This window comes from Vipera ursinii (genome assembly GCF_947247035.1).
Source record: "Vipera ursinii genome assembly, chromosome: 1".
Lineage (NCBI taxonomy): Eukaryota > Metazoa > Chordata > Lepidosauria > Squamata > Viperidae > Vipera > Vipera ursinii.
In genome coordinates, this window is record NC_139512.1 from 132458467 (window position 1) to 132478897 (window position 20431).

Below are 20431 nucleotides of genomic sequence, written 5' to 3' on the forward strand. Positions count from 1 at the left end.
GCTGAGAATACATTTTTCCAGGGATATATTAGAATAACACATACTTTTCCTCTGAGCCTCTGACACTGAATCATGCAAACCAAATTTTATAGAGATGATCTGAGGTATTGCAGTAGTTTGAGGGAATATTCAAATATGTGAAGCATATGGAAAATGGCTGCTACTGCTTGTTTGGATAGTTTTTTAATTTCATTACTGACATATACCCAGGAGACTTTAAACACAATCTTGATATCACTGCTGTGATTCAGGGTCAGCCTGTGGGTTCGGCAGTTGGGTTGGATGATTCAGAGGAGGAGGGGGGGGTGTTGGACACCTTGCTGAAGATAGTATTGAGGCTCTGCAGAGCCCTCAGCCAGGCCCCTCCCATCTGGTCACGACACAGACCCAGCTGTGTGAGCCTGACAACGTGGATGAAGATGACCCACAGCTGGCCCTGTTCAAGGACGCAGGAGGCAGTCAATCAGGAGTAAACAGAGGAAGGCAATGGGGCACCTCGGAAGGAGGCAGAGAGAAGCCACGCCCTGAACTGTTTAAAAGGGGAATGTGTGGGAGGGCTGGTTTGCTGAAGGCAACCGTTTGAATAGCTCCTGTTTCATGGTTCGTGTTTGCTCTGTTTGCTCTGTTTTATGTTAATAAATTTGGCAGGCTTAGTTCCAGCCTCTTGTCCTTTTGTAAAAGGGGTTGTTCCTGCCTTTTCTGCAGGGCCGGTAGTAGGCTGGTACAGAACAATCACTATGTTTTGCTTGTCATTCAAGCTAGTAGCCTATATACCCAGTTGCAGTGGCTAGGATAGATCAGTACACCATTTGAAGATATTTGGAAGGTAGTAAGGAAAATCCTGCTGCTTCAGAGGAGGGTGCTTTTCTGGAAAAATAAAATTATTTGTGGTCCTGCCATATCCTCAATCATTCTTGAGATCATTCGTAATGGTTTTGAACTCTTCAGGCGTGACTTGATGTTCCTTTTGACAGCACAATCCAGGATAATCCACAGAAAACAAGACAATAATTCAAATCACATTCTTTCACTAACATTAGGTTGCATCTGTTTGCCAAGATTGGCAGATGTTGTCTCATTTCCTCCTCTTTCACTTCCCTCCGCCCTACCCTACTTCTCAACATTGAACAGGAATAGATGGAACTGGCTCATTTGCTTCCAGTTCTCCAGAAAGCAAACAAAGCTTGTCACAATTCCACATCTGGGTAAATTGTGCTTTACTTGCTCCTAAGTTTCTCTTCTGAGGCAAAATGCTTACAAAGTAGCAACATTCCTCTAAACATGTGTGTAAATCAGAATTTACAAGGAGTGATGCTTTGGAGCCAAATACAGAAACTTTTGCAAATGAATGCAATCTGTGTGGTTTCTACTGTTTGGTTAATGTCCATGAGAAAGTCTTGCTCATAAAGGGAAGATATTTTCCATGACAGATGGTGCTGGACTATTAATACGGTACACAAAAGTGCAATTATCTTTGATACTGTGGCAATAAAACTTTCTTTATCATAAACAGATTTATTAAGATTCTTATTTACAAAATGAATCGAGGCTTATGAAGGCTAAAAACCGCTCAATATCTTTAAAATGGCAGCTGCCAATTACCTTCTGCAATTTGGGTTGGACCCACTTTAAAATTTCATTTACTTACAAATGAGAGTCTACTAATTGACGTGTCTAACTTTTAACATGGTTAGATTCTTTTTTTTAAAAAAACAAAACCTCTTAACAATGCTGTTACTTTAAAGACTCTGCATCAATAGCAACATGATATGTATAAAAACAGAAACTGATGCATTCCCATTATGTAATTCTCCAGGGTTAGGATACCAATGCCTCCTGCAACCTTTTAATCAAGCAATGACAACTGCCTAGAGAATTAGACTGTCTATTCCACCACCTCTATGGACAGCTGGTTAATAATGTACGGCTTAGGCCAGGGGTAGGCAACTTTGGTACTTTTATGACTCGTGGACTTCAACTCCCAGAATTCCTGAGCCAGCATGGCTCAACATGGAAACCTTTCCCTTCCCCTCAGCATGGCTGGCTCAGGAATTCTGGGAGTTGAAGTCCACGAGTCATAAAAGAGCCAAGGTTGCCTACCCTTGGCTTAGGCTCTATGGTATATCCCTGTCCTTCCACTGAGGAGAAGGACTAGAGACTGGCCTAAATGTTCTTAATCCAACACTGTAGCATCTTTTGTCTCACTGTAAATAATTACTAAGTCCTGAAAATATGTCCCTTGATGATGATGTTATCCACTCAGTTGTGACTGATTCTTGGTGATCCTATGGGCCAGGTCTCTCCACATCTTCCAGTCTTTCACTACTGTACTCTGGTGGTGTCAGCTTTGATGGTGTCTAGCCACTGTGTTCTTCGATGGCTTGGTTTCCTTTTACCACTAACTCTTGCTTTCTCCAGTAACTGTCACTTAAAATCTCTTAAATGTTTTTTAATTGTTTCCAGTGTTGTAAGTATGTGATACTCAAGTCTGGTCAGGCTATTTCATATATTTATATTGGATGCATATAGGCAGTATAAGGTGAAATTAATCAGAGCAAATAAAAGAATGTTAAATATCCTTGAGTATTGAACAGGCAGCCAAGGTTATTCCATGCAATTGTCAAATTCTGAATCCTGGACCATGACAACTTGTAGACTTACCACATCCTATTCTTAAGAACAGCATGTAGTCCAGTGGTTATGTTAGCCTAATGGTCAAGAATATCTCTATTGAAAACATTTTGGGGCATAAGGGTACTTTTCTACTAGAGCTTAGTACAGGCAGTTAATACAGCTGGTTTTAGATCCCACAAGACAATTGTTGCAGTTGAACTAACATTGGCATGGCAACCATTTAGAAGTTGTTGGAAAACAGTGACATGCCATTTAGAGGGCAGCAATTCAATATTTCCTAAACTACAAATGGTAACCAACCATTCCAGATGGGCCACTAGGACATTTCTTCACTAGGTTTTCAGTGGAACATGGTGAACAACATGCTCAGAAGGGTTAGGTGGCAGTGGGATAGTCCTTGCCCAAAAGGTTTGATGAGGCTATCCCACTAACATGAGAATTAAGCCGAGAAAGTCAGGTATGAGTTCTGGCAACTCTCATGTGGGAAGCCTTCTCTAAGCTTATTGGTCCTGCAGGTCTTGCCTCCTAATGAGCATCTCATTATGGCCTCAAGAGTTCCTATAATTGTCCAGTTTAAATAAACCCTTCTGAATTAGTAGATCTGTGAAAACGGGTCCTGATTCAGTTCAATTTGCTGATTCCAAGGAGTTATGATTTAATCTGAAACCACTGTGCAAGATTCGAGGACAAACTGATTTAATTTAAATGGCATCAAAATTTGATTTCGAGACAGATTTATCCACAGACTATAATGAGAAAATACTAAAATATGCAGCTCTTTCGATTTTTTTTATTTTTATTTTTGGCAGAACCGGATGAAAATAACAGGGATGTCAAAGCCTTTAGAAGAGATTACTCTATCCCAGAGGTAGGCAACCTTGGCTCTTTTATGGCTCGTGGACTTCAACTCCCAGAATTTCTGAGCCAGCATCCACGAGTCATAAAAGAGCCAAGGTTGCCTACCCCTGCTCTATCCCATTTAATTTCAGCTGGAAAACATTAGGTTTCATTATAACACATTTCCAAAACATTCACCCTGCATTTCTTTTAAGGCACATCAGCAGAGATGATCAAAGTTCAACCCAGCAGCTTCTAAACTGTCCATCAAAGAACCAAAGCTGTGCAGAACCAATGCAAAAAGGACATTACTCTAACTTAAGAATAGTTAGAACTTTTTAAAGGTCAGCTGTAGCTTTCCCAGTGCTTTTCAGGGATGGCGTGAAAGTGAAAAATGTCTCTCTCTTTTTTTAGTATTTGAGGGATACTGTAGCTTTGCTACTTTTGATCTTTGGGGTTTCTGTGATGCCAAGATGGTTGACTCAGTTGATTAGTAATCTTGGTCCCTCAGGGAACCCTCTTGTATTAGTTGAACTCAGGTGTGTCAGAGATGTGACTTGTTAATATTCTATGTTAGTTAATTAGCAGTTGAAGCAGAATAAACAGGGAGATAGATCACAGTAGAAAGAAAATGTCTGGGGCAGAACAAGAGGGATTTATGTCTTGTGTCAAGTTTCAAGTCCTCTCTCACACAAGTTAGTAGACGAGAGTAGCAATTTACTCAAGGCCAAATAGAAAAAGCTGGGCAAGGAAAGGAATGTAAATCCAACGTTTCTGGGAAAGCAAGCTTGCCTGATTAAGTTTCACTTTCAACAGGAACACACAGAAGTCAAAATCCAGTCTAAAATGCCAGTCTAAAGGCCAGAGTTTCAGGGGTTTTACACAGAATTCACACAAAAATGACACAGCAGGAGATCAATCATATAGTTGATGTTGAGAAGCATGGATCAAGACTGCCTCCTCAATCAGGCTGCAGCCAGCTTTCTTTAATTAAAAGTTACTCCCTTGCTTGGCAAGAAGCCTGTCTTAGCTCGCTCTGCTTTCCAAGACTGAGGGCATCTGGCTGTTCCAGCTGTTCTGATGGTGCCTCTTTTTGATCAGCCTCAGGTGATTCCTGGCTTGACATCTCCTAAAGCTGACATTCCACAGATTCTAACTTCCTCAGCTAGCACGCACCAATTGTGCAGGGTTGCAAGGGGCCCCTTTGCCACGCAAGTGTTGTATAGGTTGTCATTCAGCCCACGTTCATAATAGACGCAGGCCAAGTTGCCGTGCAACCAACTGCACAGTTGTGCTCGAGGCTCTCAGGTAGGCTGTAACAGCTCTGTCAAATAGCTGGGCTTCCTTCAAGACATTCCCCAGATTGATGGAAGCATCCAAGAAGTTTGGGTCAAGAGTCACAGCCTTTTCAAAGTGATGAATGGCAAGCCAGATTTCTCCTTGAGTATTGGAACAGGTAGCCAAGGTTACTCCATGCAACTGTCAAATTCTGAATCCTGGACCATGACAACTTGTAGACTTACCACCTCCTATTCTTAAAAACAGCATGTAGTCCTGCGGTTGTGTTAGCCTAATGGTCAAGAAATGTAACCTGTCCCTTGGATTTCAGAATGCAAAGTTGAGGTTGGATTGAAGGGTGCAACCTGGACTTGTCAATCTTGAGTGCATCTTCTGAGTATTGAGAGCTGAACTGAGCTTGGTGGACAGGAAAACTACAGAGTATAATGTTCTATTAGTTGAAGAGAGTGAGAGCATAAAACTTTGGGCTAACCACATTAAAAAAGCAGAGGTGAAAAAGCAAATAATGAACAAAGTAGCATTCATCTAGCCTTCCCCCCAAGGATTCTGATAGGCAGAAAGTTTAATGTGATGCTAAAGCTCATTGTCTATTCTTATCAGTATCAAAGAACCCGTCACCCCACCACCACCACTCTTACCACTGTTCACTATACTGAGAAGTGAGGTTGTGTATATATTGTGTATAGCAACCACAGTATCAAAAAACAAAAAAAAAATCACTGAAACTGTAAGGCAGTATGAAAGACTTCCAAGCCACTTAATTCTATTCAGCACTTCAAAGGTTCTTGCTGGCTTCACCCAGCAAGAAGCTCCTTCAGAATGGTGATTCATTCCAAGGTTTGTCAAATCAAAGCCCTACTTCAAAACTTTGGGTAGCCCTATAATTGAATTTAACTTGCTTTATACTGCTTTGAATTTTTCAAAGATCCAGGAAAACTGTCTCCCTCCCCCAACCCCACCCTGCCCGGAAGCCTGGACTCATATGGGGTTAAAAAAAAAAATCCTGTTAGAGGAATTCAAGCTGGAAAGGAAATAATTCCAGATTTAGGGGGGAGGAGTCTAAAATTATGGAGTGGAGGTTCACTTGCATGATTGTTATAGATATTATACCTTTTCATTGAAAAAATATTAGAAGCAGATCTTCAATAATGACAAGATGCCTTTTTTATTCTCACATTCGTTCCTCAAAATTCCTTCCCCTCCCAGGTGTATTTTCTGTTAATGGAATAAACAGAGCTTTTTTTTCTGCACCTTATTTCAAAATAAAAATACATCAAGATTTGATGACTTGTCTAATTTGATTTTAAGAAAACTTGGGAAAAATAGGTAAGAAACTGACTCATAATTTTGTCCAGTGGCCAGTATAGTTCCAGAAGGGAGGTAAATACGTATTGCTAAAAGCCAGAGTTACAAGTATTTTTTTAATTGTTGTAATCCTAGCTTGTCCGTGCATAAACCTGTCAGAAACATTGCATTGCCAGACTACAAAATAATTGAATTATTCTGCCATTCCAGGGAACATGGAGTCACCCCCGAGTCTTGGGCCCTAAACCTGGTTCCAATGTTTGCCAGCCAACCAAATTGTATGTATAAATTTTAAAATTCTAACGTTCAATATAAGATCAGAAGGAAATTATTAAAGTCAGGTGCAGAGTGTATTTATTAAATAATTGTTTGGCTGGTCACACAGTCAGCCAGATGTCCAGACCAAATTTGGCATTTTTATCCACCTATCAAATCCTTCTCAAGGACCTGGGTTAGGCAGATACTGCTATTTATTTGATGGTGTTAAAGGTACTGTTACAGGATATAAGCTGTTCCAAGGAAAGCTGCCTTTGGCAACTGACTGATGAGTATTTATTATTTTATTATTACAGTATTCAATCTGGTAAGCTGCCTGACTCCCAGTGACTTTGGCATCTGTCAACAATCAAACAAAATACAGTCAAGTTAATAAAACATAACATGTGTTTTTCATTCCATCCCCTCATCAACTTTTTATCCACTCCCCAGTTTGTGGACCAAGGACTAGGCCACTTTACAGTTCTTTGGGTACATACTTTGGGCATCTTTACACTTGCTTTAAATTCCCAACTGTGTACAACAAATTTTAAGTCAGTTCAACAGACAAAGTATTTGCATAAATTTTATAATTCCTTCTATGGTATGAACAACAAAGGTGTGAAACATTTTAATTATTACTCTTTATTTTTAGACAGCTGTCCTTAACATTTTCCCCCAATAGCATCATAAAAAATACCACAGAAAGAGAATGTGCCTCAAGGCACAGTAATGCTAAGAAATATTTCTTTGCCGATACAGGCCAGATTCTTGGATCCCAAGAGATGATTCCTCTTCCTTGACCATAATTTATTACACACTGTCTCAAACTCAGCAGAAGTTTCATGAGGAAAACTTTTTACTATTAACAGCTTCTACCCCCGAGAATTCATGACTTTACAGTAGTATTAGGTATCCTTGTCACCAGAATATACTGCTGCACAGGAACACAATTTAAATGTGGCCGTATGCCATTCATGACCTATGGAATCCTTCTGGATCCTTGAGTCTATTCCCATGACCCCTTTCCATGACCCCCTTATAGTATGATACTTCAAGATAATCAGGACCTGTATTTCAGAATCTGTAATCATGATTATACGGCTTTTTTTCTTCTCCTGTGATCAATTATTTAATAAACTGATTGGTGGAAGCAACTGTGAATAAGTGTTGAGAATAGGAACTAGTAAAATTAGATGATATAGCTATCTTATAAAACGTATTAATAAAATCAGATGGCAGTATGTTGTATTATAGATGTTGGATGTTATATTTGTGTTAGTGTTACTTTTATGTGTCTGTAAATATATTATGACATATATTGACTTTATGGTATTTGTACAATTTCCACTAATGCTTTAGCTTAATTGAGAATGTTAATTGTGGGTAAATCATATCCCAAGATATTGTAACAGTGTGGCGAAGTAGGTTTATGGAACAAGGCTTCAGTGTCTTTATTTCACATATAAAATTTCAGCAATTCTTAATAACAATAGTAAAGTTGGAAAGGACCTTGGAGGTCATCTAGTCCAACCCCTTGCTCTAGCAGGAAACCCTATATCATTTCAGACAAATGGCTGTCCAATCTCTTCTTAAAAACTTCCAGTGTTGGAGCATTCACAGCTTCTGGAGGCAGGTTGTTCCACTGGTTAATTGTTCTAACAGTCAGGAAGTTTCTCCTTAGTTCTAGGTTGCTTCTCTCCTTGATTAGTTTCCATCCGTTGTCCTGCCTTCGGGCACTTTGGAGAATAGCTTGACTCTCTTCTTTGTGGCAGCCCCTGAGATATTGGAACACCGCTATCATGTCCCCCCTCGTCCTTCTCTTCATTAAACAGCAGCCGTTCCTTTTATGTTTTAGCCTCCAGTCCCCTAATCATCTTTGTTACTCTTCTTTGTACTCTTTCTAGAGTCTCAACATCTTTTTTACATTGTGACCAAAACTGGATGCAGTATTCCAAGTGTGGCCTTACCAAGGCATTGTAAAGTGGTATTAATACTTCACGTGATCTTGATTCTATCCGTTAATGCAGCCTAGCACTCTTTTGGCTTTTTTGGTAGCTGCAGCACGCTGATGGCTCATATTTAAGTGACTGTCCACTAGGACTCCGAGATCCCTCTCACAGTTACTACTATTGAGCAAGGTACCCCCTCTCTCTCAAAGCCAGAACAGCTAATTGCACTTTAAAAAAAACCCACTATCAGAGACAATTCTCCTGCTGCCTTTTAGAAAGAAAGTGTTGTGTGTGGGGGGGGGGGAATCCCTTTTTAATTTTTTTTTACATGATATTCTCCATTCCAGTGTTCTAACCAGAACTGGAAAATTTGGATCTAAAATCCTAAATCAATCTGCAATTATACTGACTTCATGCAATTGCTGATTTGTGTTTTCTAATGGCTGGGAAGTATATGCTAATTTTCTAGTTGTTCTGTAATTATTATCCTGGCTCAAGAGCCAACATTCTAATATCTGAAAGAGAATCACCACCATACAATTATGAATTATTGCTGCTTAGTAAGTGAAAAAGAAATTAAGTTTTCAAGACTGTAATTTTATTTAATACATATTTTGCTTTTAACAGCAACCTGAAGTAAACATTAACAACTTGTTCACAACTAGTGAAGAGTTTATAGTGCTTACAAAGTTGTATCTAAAATATACCTTATTCATCCTCTATAGAGCATTTTGAAGACAATGTATTATTATAGTGATACATCATACAGCAGTTGCTTTTCTCCCACCACTGTAATTAAGGCATTCTCATCACAAACCTCTCCTCTCATAATTCAGTACCGGCTGGTGGTAATACAAAGAAACAATGTGAATTTTGTTCAATAGAAATATTTAAGATAATAGTGGCCCACCAAAGTGACTTTGAAAAGATGAGTAATTTGCTCCATATCAGAAGTGCTAGTCAAAAAAATTTCAAGTGGTAATTCCAAACTCTGTGCATATTCACTGAAGAGCAACTATGATGCTTACTGAATAAGCTAATATGCAAATGATTATATCTGTCTTCAGGACAATATGCAATGAGATATGACTTCACGTTTTAAGGTTTACAAAAACCTGTGAACTATTCTGGACTTCTTAGCAAGATAATGAAGAACTATTACAATAAAGTCCAATAGCTTCTGCAGAAAAGTCATCATTGGCAATCAGTCATTACATCCATAAATTGAACCAAATAACACTATTACCTGCAATTAGACTTAGTAAAGCTTGTGAAAGCCATTATCCTGTTTCACTTTTAAGGTAGCTTAATCCCACAAAATCTGCCCACAAAACTACAAAGTAACAGATCTTATTTTAAAAACACGTGTACTACCCATGTGTTAGGAGGCCAGATAACTAAAAAATTATGATGCAGCTCCATTCAAAGCCACACAAGTTGTATTTTGTTACAGCAACACACCAATTCAGTAATTAGACTATCTGGCAAGAGCCAGCTTATCCTATTTAAACCTTCAAAGGACTCCTATCATCATTTTAATAAGCTCCGGTGACAACTTTGAAGAACTGGATTCAGCAGAACCACAGACAAACTCGATAAGGACCAGATCTCTTAATTTTAAGCCACTCAGAGACATGACACTGTTAGAGATGTCTTAAAATTAAACCTTATGAACTGTTTTACAGTAGATTTCATAGGGAGAAAGGCATATGAGGAGGTGCACTAACACTTAAGTGTTGTCTAATATTCAGTCTGATAACATTATAACTATGTTAAAGACCCTGTAGTGCAATAGTGTGAATTTGGAACAGCTAGTTAAAAATTAAAGCTACTGCTATTTTGCATACGTTTGCTATTTTTCTAAGACTTATTGATTGCACATTTTCCTTTCCAAAGCTTGGTTTATTTTCCCCCAGGCTCTCATTGCATATGCTTCATGTATTAGAGTGCAAGTCTTTAAAAATCTTAGTCTTCCAATTTTACATTTTTATGACTATATTAAAGAAAAATAAAATTATATATATATATATATATATATATATATATATATATATATATATATATATATATATATATATATATATATATATATATATATATATCACACACATACATACATACACACACACACAAATTATACACATATTTTTCTTTGGACCAATAACAGCCTCTTTGAGTGGCTGTATTTTTTAAAACTTGCACTGAATATAATTTTTTTTAAAAACACCAGCAGTTTTTCACTTTATACACAGATTATAGTAGAAATTAAATTGAATGATTTAAAATGGTATTATAAGAACATTTCTTTTTCTTTTCTCCCTTTTCCCAGACTCAAGGATCAGCTCTACTGATGCAGTACCATAATATTGTCTTCAGCTGTGCCTCTCTTTTGTTAGAATTTATCTTGCCATATGACATTTCTCTAACAGCAACAACATTTCGCTGGAATCTCAGTAAAGGAACATTTATAGTTCCTAGGATCAGAATGCAAGCAGCTACCCATGTTTTACTATACAAAGCGAGAGAGGTACTTGCAATTACTACACTGAAGTTCATCTTACCAAACTTAAAAAGAAAGTTAGATTTTCATATTTTCAGAACTAAACTACCAGCTGTAAATGTCTTATTTATGGACAGCCTTAATATTACCATTTAGCGTGAATCACATCTCAATGAACAGCTATATTGCTGCTGCTATGGGATGAAGGGTCCTACAATAGGGTATATCTATTTACAGAGTGGTCCCACACTCTAACACACTACAGGCATAGACACGGAGAGCGCAGTAACAGTACTACTCATTTGTATCGCAAATAGTGCATCTGCATCCAACTATGCCATCAGCTCTTTGATACAGAACAGAAAATTCACGTTCACGTTATGTGCAGCTATTCTGCAGATTTATTTACCTTTTGCCAAGAGACGTCACAGCACTGGTTATACCTTTGATGTTGATTCCATCACTGTCTTTGGGGGCCCTTTATTCCTCTGACCCGAGGTATAATAAAACAGCAACACTCTAAGAATACCACCTCTCTCAAACCTGGCCAAAGGAAGTAAAAAGTAATGCAGCCAGGAGAGGAGGGTGATATTTTGTTTTGTTATAAGCTTGGTTTGGCACAAGAATCTTACACTCTTTGTGTGTGTGTGTGTGTGTGTGTGTGTGTGTGTGTGTGTAGGGACACTACATGTCAAGCCTAGCCTAGTTCAGGATCCTACTCAGAAGCCAATACTTTCTCCAGCATATTGCGCTGAAGCACTGTTTCGCACAGATGACGTTCCTGAGATGCCAGGATTCTTAAAGTGACCCAGAGGTTCAGCAATCACAGATTGCAGTAAATAGTGCCTTTGCGAGTAGACCAGGCCAGAGACACAACCAGGGACAAGAGGAGAAGAAACAAGAGAGGGAGATTGCTTTTTTTTTTTTTTTTGGCAATTCTATAATCGAGTTCTCTCTACTGTGTGTTTCTTCTCAGTCTGCTCTTCCTCCTCCTGTGAGAAAAGTATTTTTGCTCTTGTCAGTCTTGATGAGACTTTTCCGTAATAACTTTACATTCATACTGAAAGACAAACAAGAGTTAGGCATAAGTAGCTGATCTGCGAAAACAAATAAAAATGTACGGCTGAGAAAGAGCAGAGCAAAGCAAACGGGTAGGTTCAACAAAGGAGTTTTCTTTTTCCCCAGGGACCCATTTTACCCCACTAATCCCCCACACTGCGGCCTGGACATACAGTATGGATTACAGGAATGGGCAGGGGTAGACAGAGATCAACCATTAGACTATGAAAATGATCAGAAAGGATTTCAGACCTTATCATATCTAAAAATAGAGAAAATAGTGAGTCATAGAAATAAAACTTTGCAAAGAAAACCATAAATTAAAAAAAGGAGATGAAAGGAAAGATAAATGGATGGGGATCAGCCCCGGGAAATCTAAAATCAAAATGAAACAGCCTCCCTAGAAAGTAAAATTGATTTAAAAAAAACACCAGGTTTTTTTTTAAAAAAAATGCGGAGACAACATGCATTTCAAAATTTAACATCAATTCCTGCTGTAAGATTTTTTAAAAAAAGAATTAACCCATCCATTTTGATACCGCTTTTATAATGATGGAAAATCTATTTACAAAAAATAAATTAGAAAAATTTAAAATAAAAAAGTTTACGTTTGTATGAACAAAGAAAAAATAAGACTAGGTATTTCTAGAAAGGTTATTTATACTTAATAAACTAAACATGTAAGGCTGGATTCTCTTGCAACTACTTTTTCAATTTATTAGAAAGTATTTATAATATTTCTGACCCACAAGAATTCTCATTTTTAATAGTTAATACATTAAAATCATAAAAGAAGCAAGAACCAAAAACGAAGAATTATTTAAAACAAAATCATAGTGAAATTCATCATAATAAGCCTTCAATATTTGGATAGGTCACTGCAGCTTTTTATACCCCATCCAAAATGCAACTAGGAAGGAAGCACAAAAAAATGGCCAGTCTCTTTTTGGTAGTTTAATGTGCAATGAACATGCAACTCTGGAATCAGAGACAGATTATGTTACACACACACACACACACACACACACACACACACACAAACACACACACACCGCCCTGAGTCCCCACCAAGGAGAAGGGCGGTATATAAATTAAATAAAACTTAAAACTTAAACTCCCCGAAGATTTAGATTCTTTCCTCCCTTCACATCAACTGATGCAACCTAACCAGGAATCTCTAATTCACTTGTAATATTAATTACAAAGCTAAGGGATTGAAATGTTTAGGACAAGGTCATGGCAATTGAAGAGAAATCATACTTCTCTCTTCAGGTGGAAGCCAGCCCAGTCTTCCCACATACTTCCCTTTTTCTACTCAGAAATCAGGCTCTAAAATACGCTTCCCGTGGCATCAGTCAGCATCTTTTCTTCAGAGAGGGTGACCAGGTGATGAGCCACAAGAATTAGCCTCATTAGTTGAGTTTCACCTTTCTCTTTAAAATTGACTATGTTCACATGTTAAAGGCTCTGAACACTTCCCTATAATTGCATAACTATGTATAGAATTGTAATTATGCACTGTTGAAATGATGTATTATACATTTTTTCACTTATTTTAAAAAAACTGTGTTGACATATTGAAGGCTTATAATGGATTGTATGGGGTTTTCTTTGTCTTTGCCCATGTGTGGTTTTTCTTTTAGTTTTGTATGTTTTTTTTCCTGTTTTGTCACTACTTTAAAAGCAATAAAAGATTGAATAATTTTTTTAAAAGGCTACGAATGCTTCTAGGTTTATTCGTGAAGTGTTCAAAAGTTTAACTTTGGGGGAATGTTTCTGAGAATCAAGACTGTGCCTTGAAATAATGCTTGGGTGGAAACAGATAAAAGGTTATTCAAGCTCTATTTGTTTTATTTTCATCCATGGAAATTCTGACTTCTAAAATTGAAAAATTAACGATGTGATATTCCAAAGAATTCTTTGGAGTGTTTAATGCCATTCCCATGCCTAATTCAAGAGAACTGGCTAGTGAGTGATGAGTTTCCTTAATGTTGTCAAAGTTACTTGGATATCCTAAGGGAAGGAAAATCAAGATCAAAGAGGCTAAACTACTTACAAGGATACTGCAAAAACACAGAACATTGAATTGCTAGCTTACCATTGCTAGCTGCCTGCCAATGTTTCCCATAGTTATTCCACCAGCAAAGAATATACAGGGCAACCAGGAACGGACATAAAGGAAGTCAGGAGATGTGTATCTGGAGAAAAAGAAGTTTTTTTTCTTTCTTTAATTAGTTAGCATCACAATGGCACCTTGCCTGAAGTATGGTTTTGAAGACAGTAAAAAGCCTGAAGACTGCTGGGGCCAAGAGTGTTATGGATGATAGCTAGCTAGCTGTCTTTGATACTGATTAAATTAAAAAGAATTTTAAAAATCAGAACTCTTTCATGCATGTGCTTTCCTAACTACACCTTGGTCAGAAATTCAAAAATAGAAATTCAAAAGGCCAATGGCCAAGGCCATTGGGAAAATGGGGACAGTCCATATAAAAGCAGAGTGTTAAAATGGATTTATTTCTGTTTCAGCTGTGATGTATTTTAAGCTACAGTAAAATTGCTTTAAAACTGTGGCTCTTTGTAGTATATGGACAATTTTCTTCCCCATGGGCTTGACCTGAGCTCTTTAGCATCACACCTTTTAATACGAAGAGGGAGCTTGACTGCTTTTCAGCGTCCCCCCTTTCCAATTGGCTTGGATTTTATTTATGTAATGCATCACCAGATAAATATGAAGCAGGAATATGGATGAGGCTAAATGGATGTAAACCAAGGGTGTCAAACTGCCAGCCCATGGGCCGGATGCATCATGCCAAAACTGCACCCACCCCACTGCCGGCAATGGAAAAAAAGTCGCAATACATCACAACACATCACGTGACGTTGCAAGTTTGACACCCCTGATGTAAACCATTCATTTAATTAACCTTTTGCATTTTTTTAGCACAGTGCCAATAGCATCCTTGCCAAGGGGAGGTGGGGAGTGATCCACAATTATTTTTGTTCCTTATTCTCAGCACCATGAAACTGGAAGATTGAAAGTATATTGCAAATAATCTTCACATTGCTGATTAGGAAGGAGAAGCAGAGGCAGTGTGAATGGGCCTGCCTATAGTTTTTCAAGGCAAATCTGAGCTTTATTTTCAATCTTGGTTCTGGGAAGCATAATTATTAGCATTTAATTGCCCAAGTAATTTCATCCCCAAACATCAAGGCATGCAGTTGCAAAGGCAATAAACAATACAATCAATTTCTCCCTACCATAAATATAACATGCCACTTAGGTCACATTTGTTCCAATGAATTTTGTTATGTTATTCCTGTAATAAGGCATGGCATTTTAAAATTTATAACCTTGTCAGATACTGCCTTTAAATTCCAAATTAAATTAATAAGAATTTAATATGCATAAAATACTTACTGATAAACTCCATTGTAGACCAAAAGCTGAGTCACCAAAGTGGCTAAAAATGCAATTCCTATTCCAAGTCCAAAACCACTTCGAGATCTATCAAAAGTCCACCAGAGCCCCACTGAAAGTGCAGCAAGTGTGAGAGACAACTGAAAGTTGTTGGCAAAATCCACTTTCTGTTTGGTCTGTTTAAGGAGTGTTTTGAGAAGACTGGCAGCGAATCAATTCTGGTTTTTTTTTAACCTTAAAGAGACAGGCAGCTCTTAGGCTGAAAGAGATCCAAATCAAGGCTAAATATTACCCCCATCCAGACCAGCCTTCACAGCATTTTCAAGACTGGTCCAATGATGTCAAAAATTTATTTATTTATTTATTTGTTTAAGTGAGGACGCAAGTTTATTGCTCTTTTTGTAAAACTGAGTTCCTCTGGATATCAACCTTATACATTTTGGGGGGGGGAAAATTCATGCTTCTTCACGATTCTAAATCTTACATTTTAGTGTTCCTGGTTATGTTATGATCAATGTATCTCAGCCTGTATTGTATTTTTACTGTTTATTCAGAATGTTTAAGGAAAATTCTCTGAAAGTGGCACAGGGATTTCAGAAAAGAGATTTCCTAACATAATCCATAATGATAGCTAACCAGCTTGGGAAGGACTTAAAAGGAAAAGTGTATCAATGGCTTTTAGGCAAGGTGAACCATTATTTTTATTATCAGAGACAGTAGCAATTTACACCACTTAATAATAATAAGAGGGAGACAAGCTATTCTGCAAAGTGCCTGAAGGCAGGACAAGAAGCAACGGATGGAAACTAATCAAGGAGAGAAGCAACCTAGAACTAAGGAGAAACTTCCTGACAGTTAGAACAATTAACCAGTGGAACAACCTGCCTCCAGAAGTGGTGAATGCTCCAACGCTGGAAGTTTTTAAGAAGAGACTGGACAGCCATTTGTCTGTAATGGTATAGGGTTTCCTGCCTGAGCAGGGGGTTGGACTAGATGACCTCCAAGGTCCCTTCCAACATTATTATTGTTGTTGTTATTATTATTGAAAGGCAGTGGCTGTACTTACCCAAACTTTTAAACAAACTTTCCTCAGTTTTAAAACCTCGTTTTGCCAATTCTAGTTAAAAGTAATTCTTGAGATTCCTTCCCTACAAATGTATGCACAGTACGTCTGTGTATGTATTTGCGTGTTCACTTTCTGTGCATACATAAGATGCATATTTTAGCTATGATAAACCTTGAAAGGCAAACAGCAACAATGTATGTACCTCCATCCCACTCATTTGTGGCCAACCGTATCTTCCCAAATTTGCAAGCTGGGGATAAATGGTCTTCCTTTAATGTAAAATAGAGTGATAAATTTATTGCCATAGGGGGAAATGTCCTTGCATTCAACCTTAATGAAATTAAGAGGGTTGCTTGGTTTTATTTTCTGATCCTCCTGAAGTTTGTGTGCTATTGCCAACTTTCATTACGGTACAAAAGGATACAGCACTGGCATGATTTATGCCAACAAAGACCGCTACGCATCTCATCACGCTGGACCACTCTCTCTTCAATTTATGAGGTTCTCCCAGATGTCTATCCATGCAAGGGTACAATAATCCAATTGCAGCTGTAAAATACAAACATAGCTAACAAGGTGTATCTACAGTATAATCGCTTTCTGACACCTGATGGGTTTAAGTCCTTTTCAAGTGAACCTGTGGGGTAAATTTCACCGAGTTCAGTGAGAATAAATGACCCAGGCAAGTCACTTGGCACAACAGCCTGATTCAGGAACCTTTTAAAGCTTTTTAAGGGCTGAAGGGTAGGAATATGGAGAACCTACCATTCCATTTCTCCTTCAAACCACTCAGATTATTGCCACTTCTAAATGATGTGATGACTTTCCAGAAGTTACTGGCTTGAATGAGAAGTAGCAATTTAGAATATGACAAACTTATTTCCACCTGAGACTAATTTCTAGAATGCTATGCTTGGAACGGCAATAATAGGAGAAACTTCTACTGTTTTTTTTCTGGAACAGTGTATTTTGAAAAACCTAATGAAGAACTACTGATGACAATGATAATATACACACAGTTCGGAGTCTTTGTTTTCAGAGTTATAAAATTTAGGAGAAATATTAAAAATTAATCCTATCAGTATAGCATATTCAAAAATCTTGGATTCACTCCAGGAAAAAGGAACTTTAAAAAAGGAACTGAGGTATTTTAGAGATCCAAATCCCTAACTATAATTTTTTTCCAAGTCTATAAATGTAAAAAATGATTCAGCCAGATTTCACAGACAATTCCTTTCAAGTTAGTCTTTAAACTCTATGGTGCATTAACTTCACGAAAAGGAAGCAAAGAAAGCGTTTGACACCAAATACTTCCTTTGAAAAATACTTTTAGTAAAGAAAAAAAACCCAGTTTGATAAACAAACAATTGGTAAATTCATTTCGGGCAAATATTCTATTTTTTGAGTGGTTTGCTATCAGTAGAATCTTCTATTATTTGTTTCTGCTGATTAAAACAATCTTACATAACAAATTCATGAAAGTATCAAATATGGCTTTCTTTTCTTTTTTTGAGAGGGAGTAAGGAGGAGAATGCTTTTCTTTATCCAGGCTTTTTCCTGAATGACAAAAACATATAATGCTATCAATAAAAGGCATTGTACAATTCCATCTTTTCCTCTTTAGCTGATTTTGACTGCTAAGAAAAAAAAGATGGAATTAGTGGAAAGTATAGAAACCTAACATTTCCCTTAATCTGGCACAAAGCATACATAAATTTAATGCTGAAAAGAGGAGCAGGAGGCAGAGAATGTGGATTCTGACCACAGGCCTGAAGTTTTTGATGGCCTGGATTAAGCTGACATTTTTCTTAATGTCTTTTAGCATCATTACTCTGACATACCTGATGCTGTGCCGCATCCAAGGGGTACCCACCAAGCTGAAGAAAAGATGCTTGTAATCACATCCGGTGGAAATAAGGTGACATTTCTTTGTATCTGAAGCAAGTTTAATATTAATGCAAGAAAGACTCCAATTAAGAACAGGACTATCCCACGAAGGACCAGGTTCAGGCTGTGGCTGGTGATGGAAGAAATGTATGGACCACACCTTTTTGGTATGGATGTTTGAACATCAACATCTGCCATGGCCTCATGTGCTTTCAACAATATTTAGAACAGAGACTTGAAACTAGAGAAGGACAAAGAAAACTGAAATAATCCTGTTTCTTTTCATTCAGGATATATCCCAAGGCCTGTTAAAAAAACAGAAAAAAAACAGAACAATTACAGGAGAATATTTTATTCACATGTTTTCATATGGACTACATATAAAAAATAACAGCTTGGAAGTTCTCAGAGGTCATAATCCATTGGTTGCTATATTTATATGCCTTTAAACACTACTTACTTTACAGAACAAACCTACTCAGACAGGTCAATACTGCTAGCTACTTTGTAACCATTGCTCTATTTGTACTTTGATCAGACTTCTTAAGATTCCTAGAATCCTGACTATTGTATGCTACCTAGGGTAACTTCTCATTAGATAAGTAAAGGTAAAGGTTCCCCTGCACATGTGTGCTAGTCGTTTCCAACTCTAGGGGCCATGCTCTTCTCTGTTTCAAAACCAAAGCTTGTCCGAGGACATCTCCGTGGTCATGTGGCCGGCATGACTAGAGGCCAAACGCGCACGGAACGCTGTTACCTTCCCACCGTAGTGGTCCCTATTTTTCTACTTGCATTTTTACGTGCTTTCAAACTGCTAGGTTGGCAGAAGCTGGGATGAGTAACAGGCGCTCACTCTGTTACGCGGCACTCGGGATTCGACCCACCAAACTGCCGACCTTCTGATCGACAAGCTCAGCGTCCTAACCCACTGAGCCACTGTGTCCCTTCTTCTCATTAGATAGGCAGCTCTATAAATTTGGTAAATAAATAAATTTAAAATTTAGAATGATTTTAGTACGTTAAGGATAAATATATATTTGTTGTATATGATACGCTCCAGCCATTAATATTCTTTAAATTATTATGGCAATGGAAGGAAGCATACATCTTAATGGCAGTGTGGACATAAAACTTCAGAACTGCTAGTCGCAGTGGTTATAGGTACACTGGGTGCCATACCTTAAAATTTTGAATCGGTACTTAGAAAATCTGTGCACTGACGGAACTTCCAACTGTCAATTATGAAAGGCCACACAGCTTGGATTTCCTCATATACATACACATACAATGCCAATACATTATGATATCATAGGTTCTTGGGAAGAACCTGCTGTATACGAAGGCCAACACCAGCTAAAGAACTGGCAGCTGTGATTTCATATTTTTATGTGCAAGTAGTCCTACATTCAGTGACTGTTCAAAGTTACAAAAGCACTGGGAAAAAGTGACTTATGAGTGTTTTCCACATTTACAACCGATGGATGCAGCATCCCCAGTCACATGATCAAAATTCGGACGCTTGGAAATCGGTTCGTATTTATGACGGCTGCAGCATTCCAAGGGTCACGTGATCAACTTTTGCAACCTTCTGACAAGCGAAGTCAATGGGGAAGTCAGATTCACTTAACAACTGTGTTACTAATTGAATAATGGCAGTGATTCACTTAAAAACTGTGGCAAGAAAAGTTGTAAAATGGAGCAAAACTCACTTAACAACTGTCTTGCTCAGCAGCAGAAATTTTGAGGTCAATTGTGGCTATAAGTCAAGGACTACCTGTATATAATAATAACAGCAACAGTCAGGGCCCCAGTCTTGATGGCACAGCCAAGTTTTTGGTACCTTGCAAAAAGCCAGGATGGTTACGGCAAATATATTTTCTAGGGGGAATGAAGTATACTTTTAGGGTGGACACCACTTTCCTCTCCTAGGTCCCAACAGATGACGGTCTCACAGATGGGATCTGGATGTTTATCCTCCCAGTTCTAAAAGGTCAGGTAGACAATATCAGTAACCTGGCCTTAAGGTAACCAGATAACCCAGATAATCATCAGCACATTGAGTTCCTTCCAGAAGGATAATGGTAAGCCGATGCCGCTCATGGAACAGAGATGCCACTTGTCCTGAATGCTTGTGCCACTGCATTTTGCACCAGCTAAAACCTTCGAATACTCTTCAGGGAAAACCTGATCTCAAGTGTGTTGTAATAATATAATCTGGG

General features: G+C 38.1%; 1 protein-coding gene across 3 annotated transcripts in view; it reads right to left on the reverse strand.

Moving 5' to 3' along the window:
- Window positions 1–8721: 8721 nt before the first annotated feature.
- The window catches only part of INSIG2 (insulin induced gene 2), a 30234-nt gene continuing 18524 nt past the window's right edge, over window positions 8722–20431 (reverse strand). The window contains exons 2-6 of one of the 3 annotated variants that reach the window (XM_083348668.1): window positions 18167–18453; window positions 16750–16874; window positions 15260–15426; window positions 13940–14039; window positions 8722–11842 (exon numbers count right to left, since the gene is read on the reverse strand). In XM_083348668.1, coding sequence (XP_083204794.1) covers window positions 11801–11842; window positions 13940–14039; window positions 15260–15426; window positions 16750–16874; window positions 18167–18410 — 678 coding nt within the window. In that variant the 5' untranslated portion in view covers window positions 18411–18453 and the 3' untranslated portion in view covers window positions 8722–11800. Of the gene's footprint in view, window positions 11843–13939; window positions 14040–15259; window positions 15427–16749; window positions 16875–18166; window positions 18518–20431 lie in introns of all 3 variants that reach the window. The other 2 variants (XM_083348667.1, XM_083348666.1) reach the window with 2 other exon arrangements.